Raw genomic sequence first — 12,167 nt, forward strand, 5'->3', positions numbered from 1 at the left:
TCAGACAGATGGAGGGAAGGGGAGAGTAAGTGACACACTGTTGGCTTTTCACCATATGGTGTTTAATAGGGAACTGAAGCCTGTTAGCAAGATCACATACAACCGCCAAACTTTGCAGTTCTGTAATGATGAGAGAACAAGTGGTTGCACCTTAAACAATTTTCCCATGGAGGTTTAAGTAGCTCACCCTCAGAAGCTGACCAAATAAATCATTGTAATATATATACACCCATTCCTTTAATTCTAAATAATGCACTTTGGACAACAGTGTTCATGCAAAGGCATAGTCCTTTCTAATTTGTTCAGTTAGATTTATTAATAAAATTATCTTACAGGGCGGTGACACTGGGCAAGCAAGAACACCAGATCTACTATTCATGCTTGCGGGGATGCTCGCATCCTTTCTTAGCAGCAGAGTTCAGCATTTATTGGTAGTTTGATGGTCTACTATGGTGTTTTAGCAGCATGGTACTAATTGGTTCTCTGTGATTTTGCTGCTACCAAATGTAAAAAAAAAAAAAAAAAAAAACTACACATGACTTGCGCTTTTTTTTTCAACCAAGATTTTTGGTTTAAAGGGAATTATTTTCATTTCCGAAATGCCGGATTAATGGCAATAGATGTCAGAATGAGGATATCAGGTTCCTGATCCCCTGGACATCCTGGCCTAGGCCCTGTGCTTAGGTGGCCTATGTCAATATGTGCCACTGCATGTGAAATGCTGCCCTATAAGGGGGTAAAAGAACAGTTTACAGCCTGATATTTTCATGTTATTTTTTGTAATCTCATGGGAACCATAGCGACACTATCCAGCCTATGCAAAGCTAAAATCCGCAGCTTGCCAGAGACGGCAAGGACTTCCTGACCACCATGAACAAACAGTGGACTCCGCACAGGCTCGAGTACAGGGCCGGACTACTTGCTAATCATTAAGGGGAAGGAGACTTAGGTGTGAAGGAGGAATGAAGAAATAGTGGTTATCAAAGATACAGGTGGGCAATTGTTAACTTTATCACCTTTCTCCATTAATTATGATAATTACTCTTGTAGCTGTTATATAGCAGAGATAGGAGCTGATTTTTTCCAGAGGTTCACACCCACATACAAGTTTACTTTCAGATAAGTCTGCATACTCTGTAATCTGACGCATTAATCATTTCCTTAAAGTGACCTGCTCTTGTTTGCCATGGCATTAAACTGTCATGCAATTAACCAGCTGAACATGTATACATATCTATATAATTAAGTGTGTGTAAGTGTGTGTGTGTGTGTGTGTATATATATATATATATATATATATATCTATATCTATATAAGTTAGTGTGTGTGATATAGGCATGCTCTTTTGATATGTGCCTGAAACAACAATGTGTTTAAGATGTAATTGATTTCTGGAAAGCCCCATAAATGCCCTAATTTCTAACCGAATATAGTCAGTTCCACTATATGTGTGTATTTTGTATTTTTGTTGCCATTGCAATGATGAATTAGGATCATTATTACAGCAATAAAACTATTATTTATTTACAAAGTGTTTGTTGGGATATAAAGAGATCTATATGCTAAACTATTGGTGAAACTATGGTACAGGTCATTGGGCTCCGGCTACCTTAGGTATGTATTATAATATAGTTGGGTTACTTTTTATGGTTGCCAAATGAGCTTTTTAATACATTTGTCTGGTTTTTTTTTTGTTTGTTAGGTTATTTTTAGGTGTAACAGGGTCCAAAATGTCAGTGATGTCTTTGCCTTTGCCGAACCATGCAAATATCTGGTCGTTCTACATCGCTGTGATTTGCTGGCATGTCCTCCTTTTTATGCATTCATAATTGTGTAGCACACCCATAGGGCTCGATTCAGTGATCCTGGATCGGTTCTAATGCTGGTGATTAACAAATGGCTTGGAATTTAGTGACTTGGCTAAAACCAAATTTGGAGATGTAGATAGCGACGAGTAAAAAATATATCTACAATAAAAGCCAAAGGAAAAATCTACCTAAACAATACATTGGCAACTGTAGACAATTAACATATTGATACATGAAAATGATACATATTTGCAGACAAGTCTGAACTCTACACAAGCTAAGGAACAGCATTCACTAATTAATTCTTTCATTGCCTGATTACATTTACTAGATGCCAAGATATACTACTTATATATACGGTATATTATTTAATACTTATTTTTGATAGTAACAATAACAATAAGAATTATAACTAAATATATAATTTCTTGACCGGATTAACTTTATTTTAAAAAGTAAAAAAATGCCGTGCCCTTGTGTTACTTTGTGAAATTTTCTTGTAATTATTATTATAATTTCAAATTTAGATTTAATTGTACGGACATAATTCATACATACTTAATTACTACTAATATACATTTGTATATATTTTGTACCCTGGAATAATTTGATTTGAAAAAGACCTGTGAGTGCTCCCTACATTTTCTATGGTGTATATATATATATATATGTGTATATATATATATATATATATATATATATATATATATATATATATTGTAGAAAACATATGATCACTCAATATGGGGGGCCATTTATTGGAAGGACTTTTTACAATTACATGTACTCAACGTGTATTTGTGTTTGAGCAATTAACGCATGTTGACTGTGTGATCTGGGAGTTCGGGTTTTTTTTTTTTTTTCTGCCCAAAGTCTGGAAACTTGACATGTCATCAAGTCGCACCCATTGTGTCACAATTTACACGCTAGCTGTCAATTATTTTTTTTTATTCTGGGTGCATGCAGCGTACTGATACAGAAAGTGTAAAATTGCTAATTGTGAAAACCTGGTCTTAGCATTTGTGTAAAATTGAATCTAATGTAACTAGATTTATTGTATTTTTTTTTTTACATAGTGCTGGGCATTTGTCAGAGATTGTCCTGTAATATGTGGAATTCATGGGTTTTATGGCCAGTCTGGCACCCAATCCACTGACCTCAGCCTTTTTTTTTTTTATTCCTAATGTCTTTTTATTATCTAGAAGCATTGTATAACCATGGAAGACTCTGGGTTAAATTATGCCAGTCTCTTGACCTTCCTACTGTGCACTGTGTGGAGTTATGGCTCAGGCTTTATTTACCCTTTGCTACTGGATTTCCCAGTTGACCTCTTTTTTTATGGCAACCTTTTAACTGTGATTGTTAGCCTGGTCACCATGGTTTTGCTGTAGCATTAGAAAGTAGCAGCTGTTAAACACAGTGTAACGGCAATCTTTGTTGGCCAGTGTTTGCTCTCCTCATTTGTTTAACTCTTTGAATGGCAGAGTGTTAGGTAATGCATAGCTAACTTCCCAGGCACTTTACCATTAAATTACATCTTTGTCATAGCTAGCGAGACCATGGAGCCAACATAAATGGTGGTTCAGTAACTTATATAGAGAGTGGTGGTGTCTTCTGTTTGGCTTTCTCTACTGAAGACTCATATGCCTTTCCAATCGTATCCGTCTTTCTGGCTGTAGTGCAACACAAGCCAGCTAGATTCCTGGGCCTCATTCCATGACCTTTCATGAGCTGAGTAAGGCTCACTCCATGAGGAGGGACATTATGCACTTCACAAAGGACACAGAGATGGAAGGGAAGGAAGCTTTATTCACGACCACCAGCCTGATGAGCTGAACCAAAACATTTGGAATTGGACATTATAAGGCATTAGACTGGAGAACACAATAGCTTGCTCATCTCCATATTTCAGTGTAATATTCTTCCAGCATCACTGTATGGCATAGAATATAAACTTTACATTAAAGCCAGCATACTTCATCGGTTCACCAGGTATTTGTGAATGATTTCACAATGTGAACATTTTCTTAGTTTTCCCACCAGTTATAGAATAGTCCACAAGAGAAAAAAAAACTCTTAAGAGAAAGGCACAGGGGGTCAGTTGCGTGCTGGGAAATGTTGCCTTCTCAGCAGAAGACAGGACATTTTTTCCAAGTTTTGAATTACAAATAACAAGCCTCCATAGGCCATGTTAGCAGCAGTTGATGCAAAATATTGACATCATTTTTATTTCTATTAAGTAGAAACATAGAATTTGATGGCAGATACTTACCCATTGGCCCATCTAGTCTACCCATTTAGCACAGATAAAGCCACAGGCCAATACAGCAATAATGGATGCTCAGCTGGTGCATTTTTCACCAAAGGAAATCAATCTCCCCTAATATATTTTTTAAAGTATTGTTGCTGGCTTTACAGAATAGCTGCTGATTATGATGCTTCTGCAGACCATTGTTCCTTCTAGAACTAAACGCCATGTTTAGAAAGGCCCTCTCTGTAACAATAGATCGAATTGTTAGTTGTTTTGTTTATGTATGATACGGATAATAGGGATGGAATACAGAGAGCTATTCTGTCTATATGAGGCTGCTTTGTTCATTCAATTAAAGTTATCATGCTAGCTGTTTTAAAGTGATGGTACAGATATGATGTGACAATAACATTGTGTATTTTTTTCATTCTTTTGGAAAATATAATTTAAAAAAAGTTAACTAAAAGGTAATACAATGCGAATTCTGCTAAGGTTTGTGTTGCAAATGTAGTATGTCAACAATTCTGTGTAATTGGAGCAGCACCTTTAAACTTCCAGTAGGTTGATAGGGCATGGGTGCTAACTAAATATTATGTTTAAAATTGCACAAATCTTCCTGTGTTTGCTACAGTTTCCAAAAAGGAATTGTAGGTTTTTGTAAATGTCATATAGCAGGGGCGTCCAACATGCGGACCTTGAGGTGCGGCCCGCATGAGATCGGCAGCCAGGATCACAAGAGGCCTGCTGCTTACTTGTGGGAGGTCTTATTGTCCTGCACAGAGGAAGCGGGAGGCCACGCCCCCTGCTGGAGTCTGTGAGCGGCATCGAGAGCTGTAGTGCAGGTAAGGGGGTGGGTGTTTGAATGAGTATGCCTGATTGAGGGAATGAATCTGTGAATGAATGAATTTGTGTGTGTGTGTGTGTGTGATAGCATGGATGTGTAAGTGCTGGAATCTAGGCATGATGGGACTGTGATTGCTGTTAGCAATCACACTCCTATCATGCCAAGTCAGCCAGTACATGCTGAAACCTGGCTAGCTGCCCCCTTGTGTATTGATGCTGCCAGCAGTATGGGGTCTGCACATCACTTACAGCCACCCTGTACCAGCATGTCCTGGCTGACTTGGGATGATAGGGGTGTGATTGCTAACAGCTAACAGCAATCTGCTAACAGCAGTCACAGTCCCATCATGCCTTGGTTCTAGCATTTACTGGTTGCCTGGGTATAAAAAGATTGTGTTTGCTGTTAGCAATCACACTCCTATCATGTGAGGTCAGCCAATACATGCTGAAACCTGGCTAGCTGCCCCCCTTGTGTATTGATGCTTCCAGCAGTATGGGGTCTGCACTTACAGCCACCATATACTGGCTGACTTGGGATGGTAGGAGTGTGATTGCTAACAGCAATCTGCTAACAGCAGTCACAGTCCCATCATGCCTAGGTTCTAGCATTTACTGGTTGCCTGGTATAAAAAGAGTGTGTTTGCTGTTAGCAATCACACTCCTATCATGCCAAGTCATATTGTTGATTTTTTTTTTTCTCCAATTGTGGTGTTACTTTTAACAAGTGTGGTTAACGCACTAAAATTGGACAAAAAAATACAATAACCATTCACACTCCAATCATCCCCAGCCAACCAGGTTTTGTGTCGTTTACTTTATTTTAATCTGCATATTTTATTAAAGGCCCTCGCACGTATACAATTCTGATGAAGTGGCCCACTGCAGAAAAAACTTGGACACCCCTGTCATATAGGTACGCTCTTCCTCAGCCCATGCATTAACGTGTATTGTAAGCTGAACATTAAGCCAATTAGGTTTTTTCCTTTATGATGCCACATAGTATCTGGTAAGAAAAACATGCTTTGCTGGTCCCAGCCCCAAGAGAATGTATTGTGAGTGTTTGCACACAGCAGTGCTTGCACAAGCTCATGTACCTGGCGCTAGTGTCTGATGGATGTCAGGGGGCTGCCACCAGGTATCTCACTAAGCAGCCTAATTTGTTATCGAGGTCAGTAAAGAAAATAATAATGCAATAGCTTTTATATATGCAGTTTTATTTCTAGAAACATCCACTGTTTTATCAATGGAAACTCTGTTCATGCATTTTTCCTCCTTAAATATTTACATTTTATATTTGAGATTCCATGAGCTGTAAAATAGCAGTTAGAAAAAAACAGTTTCACTTATGCATTTGTAGCAACTATGTGACTATGTGCTAAAAAAACCTATTCCCTATCCAAAAGAACATTGATAATGCTTTTCTGATTGGTGCCCTTTTAAGATAAAAAGCTTACAGATGTGTTACGGAGAGAAAACCTATTTCATAGACCCTCTGAAACAGTGTGTGGGTTTCTATTGCAGTGAAGTAGCAAATTGAATTCCCATAATGTGTTTTGAGATGAGCCTTGTAAGGTTTGATGAGGTGGAAAAGGTACAGATACCAATGGTTTCTCACAGTACAACTCAATACACTGTACTTGGCTTGTTGCCACAGCTAATGCTTTTTTAATGTTGGCGTAGCTTGTAAACCCATTTGGAAGAATGCTATTTTATTATCACACCAAGCAGGGTGATAAATAAGTTTCTGTTGACGCATCAGCGCATTTTTCCCTGTGCAACCTACACAATCCAAATTGTCTTCTAAATGTGATTAAAAAAACCTCTTACCCTGTGCGTGATAATTTAAACAAAAAAGCAGAAAACATTGGTGCATGGAACGCTTTTCTCACTTTACATGGTCATGTAACTACATGTGCTTATTATAGGGAACTTTGATTGCCTCCAAGGCAAACCCCTTGTGTACTTTCCACCGATAAAAAGGGGGGAGCCGGGCTTTGGTCCTATTGTCCTTGAGAAATGGGCAACATATTTGTAGAATGTGTCCCCTGACTTGCACAGATTCTTTGGGACAGCATTGAGTACATAACCAACATGGCACTGAGATTTTGTTAAAGACTGTGTGTCGCGTTACACAGCTTAAAGTAATTAGCCAATAATACCAGAAACACAGACATTATCTTTATTGTAGGGTAAAAGGGACAGCTGCACTGGGACCAGGCTTACTTTAGGGCCCATGGTAGCTCTGCCTTGGACCCCTCAACAGTAGCTGGTGGAGGTCTGTGCAACTGCCGACAGTGATAGAAGAACACTTTGTCCTTGTCTGAACATGGCCTACTGATGCAGGTGATGATGATGTCTTATCAGCAGAAAGGATACAAACTGTGAAGGAGGAAGCGTTACTGAAGAGGTCTGCCGGCAGTTGCAGTTACAGGGGAGATCTCCCCAACCAGTCCACGGAGCAGCGGGACGACTGGGAGGCTGATCACCCAATCGGTTATATGATAGAAGCCCCTCTATTCCACCTCAATGGAACTGCCACCACAGAAACACTGATATTTTAAATATAAAAATAGTTTATCTTCATACAAGCATAATCCCTTTAATTCCTTATATAATTTACCATTCTACAAATGTCACAAATTGACATTTGTTGAGTTAGGACTTCTGAAATATTGATGTATAATTAAAATAATACATTTTTAGCTTTTAGTACAGTTAGCTGTCAAACTCTCCTAACCACTCTCGTAGACCTATGAAAGTATGGACAGGCACTGTATACATCGTGTAATTATATACAAAATATGGTAATGTGTCCATTGGGTATTAAAGGCCTTAGGAAAGCTTCAATTACCATGTTATATCAGATGCAAATGTGTCAGGTAAGGTAATAAATGGCTTTCTTTGAAAACACAAGAGAGGTTTTTTTTCTTTGTTCTAAATCTGCTTTAGAATAACTGATAATTTGTCAATAATGTTAAACCAGTACTTGCTTTTTTCACATCTTGTAACTCAATACTTAATCTAGTCTGATTGCATAGTGATCAGTGATACTCACACCCTTCCTGCAGAAACCTATTAATGTTGCAGATAAATAGATTGTAGAGCTTTCGACTTGGTCTTATGTCTGCTGAAGACACCAAATTACCCACTTTTGTTCCTGTCACTTATAAATTGTGATCATTTTTATTTGCTTTTGATCAGCTTTCTATAGGCACGCTAAAAAGCCAACTCTGCGTGCTATGAAGGCTGATTTATGGCTTATAATTAGTGTACCTAAAGTTAATTGCATATTCCGGCAAATTGTAAGCCATTGCTGATGCCTGGAGTGCACCTACAGTTCCTCAGGTCGTAACTATGAAAATGTATGTTATGGAATCAATGGAAAACATCTAGTACCCTTACAAATGTCTCAAATGTTTAATACAAAACATTCCTGACCTTTTCTGGAAACTACATTTACACATTTTTATTATTTGCCCATGGTTTTCCATACTCTTCCTTTTTCCTGATGCATTTCATGTCATGCAGTCTCTAGAACCAGATGCAGGAACCCCAACTTTTCTTTTTGGACCACTGATGTACTGGATTTTTAAACGGTCTTGTAAAAATTCTAGTTGTGGACATTCATTATTAAATACTAAACCTAAGGAATTATACAAGAATTTCTACAAGAACCAAATGTCTTTGGTTCTCCTCTTATTGGATTTCACGATCCACAACACAAGTTTAGTTCAGATAAACCATTTTGATAAACCATTTTGATAAACGTCTTTGCCTAAGGGCGAATGAGTTGCAGTTCAGTGACATCTATTTGCATTGACTGTTTTCTAGTTATCCATACAGCGAAGACAGCAGTCAAGGAAAGCAATACATGAATACACGATGTCCATCATGGTGTGATCGAATCCTAATGTCACATTTGGCTAAAGAACTTCTTTTGAAGGTAAGACTCCCCAAGGAATATTATTGGAATGTGTGCCAATGACATCAAAGGCACAGTCTGTTTCCTAAGCTGTAATCGTTATAACTTTTTATTATGTATTATCCTCAGTTTAATTAACTGCATCATCTTTATCATTTAATAGCTATGCTTAGTACTTTCGTCCTCCCTTAGGTTAACCACCATATCTGAACGCAGTATATATAAATATTTATATATAAATATATATAAATAATTTATAAATAAATGTAATGTAATATAGTGTGTGTGTGTTTGTGTATATATATGTATATATACACACACTCACACTATATGGACAAATGTATTGGGACACCTGACCATTACACCAACAGGGGCTTTTATGACATTGTGTCTAAATACATATACATTAATATGTAGTTGGTCCCCTCTTTGCAGCTATAACAGCTTCCACTCTCCTGGGAAGGCTTTCAACAATATTTTCATTTGTGAGGTTAGGCACTGATGTTGGACGAGAGGGCCTGGCTCGCAATCTCCATTCCCCATTCCGGTTCATCCCAAAGGTGTTCGATGGGGTTGAGGTCAGGGCTCTGCGTGGGCTAGTCAAGTTCTTCCATGTCAAACTCATCCAACCATGTCTTTACTGACCTTGCTTTCAGATACCAAGACATTTTGGACAATGCAATGCTTCCGATTTTGTGGGAACAACTTGGGGTAGGCCCTTTTCTATTCCAGCATGACTGTGTCCTTGTGCACAAAGCAAGGTCCATAAAACATGGTTGGATGAGTTTTTCTTGGGAGAACTTGACTGCCTGCACAGAACCCTGACCTCAACCCCACAAACACCTTTGGGATGAACTGGAACAGAGATTGAGAGCCAGGCCAACATCAGTGTCTGACCTCACAAATGCTCTACTGAGTGAATGGGCAAACATTTCCACAGAAACTCCAAAATATTGTGGAAAGCCTTCCCAGAAGAGTGGGAGCTGTTATAGCGGCAAAGGGGGGACCAACTACATATTAATTTCTATGTATTTAGAGTGTGATGTCCCTGTTGGTGTAACGGTCAGGTGTCCCAATGCCTTTGTCCATATATATTACTCCTTACCCTTTCATAATGTTCATAATGTCTGTATAAATATTGCACTTTATAGAACTGTAACAAACAGAAAGCTCAATTGTCGATATATACATAAAAATACAGATGATATTCATTAAAAGAATTAGCTATGTGAAATTGGAAAAAGTAATGTAATTAGATGATTTTTTCTTTCATTATTATTAATATAAGAATTATTTAAACTTCAAAGTCCAGTTACGCGGAAATCTGCAAAATACGAAAATCTGTGTTTAGATGCTTGTTTATAAGCTAACATACCAAATTAAAACCATAAATATATGAAGAAATAAAGCTCCTTTATTAGGATATGCCACGTTGTAAAGACTTTATCAGAGCCACTTATTAATGATAACGCTGTGTGTGATCTGTTCAGTATAAAATGCTGATCTGGCGTAAATTCTATTCCAAAAGCTGAGATTGGATCCAACACGCACTTCACTGTCTACTCAGAAAATGGATGATGCTCACAAATTAGCACACAGGACGTCGAGCTGCACACACTAAGCGTTACAGATTGTTCAGACATGGGGCTGTAAACAGCTTTCATGCAGCACCATCTATCATGCCATGCTCGGTTACCCCACCATCATGTTATTTTATGCTTTCTGAGCCCTAAACCACCAAAGGTTGCTCGCTGCTCGCGAGTCACGTTGACGCCTGATAGCATGCAGTAATGAATGCTCAGCCAAGTGTGCACCTTTCTTGCTTGTGCAGTACTGTCATTTGTTTATCTGTCTAAAGATTATACAGTCGGAAATCTACAATTTTATGCTGCCTTTGTAAATTATCAAGTCTCTTTTTGATGAATGCATTTTCACTTGCAATGGAAGTGCCATTATGATCTTGAAATATTGGAAAGTGTTCATGCATACAATACAGAAGGTTATGTTTTTTTATGTCATTTGTCAGACAACCATAATATAAAGTAAATCTGACCTTAAGCTTGCGTAATGCATTAAAATAATTTAGTTTTTAGTCCAAACGCTGATGTATATATTGCACTCTTGTTCATTCAAACTTGACTGATTACAGAGAGAAATCATTGCTGATATTTAATAATGGTTGACATGTCATTGCAATATATACAAGTTGTCATTATGGGAATTGTACATTTTCCTGTGGGTAAGAATTATGTTTCTTTTTCCCCCAGTTGCCGTGTTAATCCCCAAAAAATGCAATTACTGTTTAACGGTAGCAAATAAAAATATTATTGATGCAGGGACCTGTCAATTTCTAGCCATATAAATACACACAGAAGGTCTCTAGTACAGTTATTTGTCCAGCATTGGGTCAGTCTTGTAAACTTGAGGAAAAAAAGGTTTGTTTATTCCCAGTACCTTCCAATAATGTAGTTTTTATTTTGATGTGTATTAAAAAGGGAGATATCATATTCCAGATCATGCCCTTTCCCACTTTCTGTATATAACTTTTTAATTGTGGATTCTTTTTTTCCATCGAAGTAATAATATAAGAAGGAGTTAGTTGGTTTCTGTTGTGTTGTATGTGAATAATGAGTAAGTCTGTTAAAAAACATTGGAGGTAGAGAACAATAGATGTCTCCATTCCATTTGAAGCGAGACCTCTGAGGTCCTGAAGGCTTATGTAACTTTACATCTGTTTCTATGCTGACCAATAAAATGTATCAACATCAACTAAAGACATCAGCTTCCTACATGAGGGACAGCAGGATTCCAGTGTACCTTTTATATGGGGGATAATGGGTAATGACATGAAATCTGCATAAATTGGTGGTGGGGGGCTCCTTATGGTATATGACAGCCATAATTCTGTTTCTCCGATTTTCTAGACTGCTTGATGTTGTGATAGTGTAGGCAACCCAGCTCCATGAGGCAATTTCATAATGTAGGATGCATTTAAATTGGCACTCTAATTATATTTTGCTCTCTTTATGATGGAAAATGTAATAACATTTGTTCTTCAAATACATACAAAAATACAAGAACTGGCGTGGTTTTAAGTCCATTTAATGGAACTGGTTTTCCTATTGGCCCATGCCTAAAACGTCAGGCTACCATCAACCAGTGTACCTCCTAAGCGTCCAGAGCCGGCCTTAGGTGTTCTGGGGCCCTGTGCGGACTACTCCTCTGGCGCCCCCCCCATCCCAAATAAAGAAAGGAATAAAAACTTGTAACAAAACTTGTAACAAAACCCCAATCACTATATACTACGCCAAACATTGATGTGGTGTAGGCCTACCACTTCATT

At 38.0% G+C, this 12,167-nt stretch overlaps 1 protein-coding gene across 1 annotated transcript in view; it reads left to right on the top strand.

Annotated features, from left to right (window-relative positions):
* The window catches only part of LOC149298955 (inositol polyphosphate-5-phosphatase A-like), a 217,842-nt gene that overhangs the window by 199,658 nt on the left and 6,017 nt on the right, over positions 1 to 12,167 (top strand). Inside the window, exon 13 of the mRNA XM_089486955.1 lies at positions 8,734 to 8,845. Coding sequence (XP_089343081.1) covers positions 8,734 to 8,845 — 112 coding nt within the window. The remainder of the gene's footprint in view (positions 1 to 8,733; positions 8,846 to 12,167) is intronic.

Source organism: Sceloporus occidentalis, unplaced genomic scaffold (genome assembly GCF_023333645.1).
Source record: "Sceloporus occidentalis isolate IW3139 unplaced genomic scaffold, rSceOcc1.0.p SCAF_30, whole genome shotgun sequence".
NCBI lineage: Eukaryota > Metazoa > Chordata > Lepidosauria > Squamata > Phrynosomatidae > Sceloporus > Sceloporus occidentalis.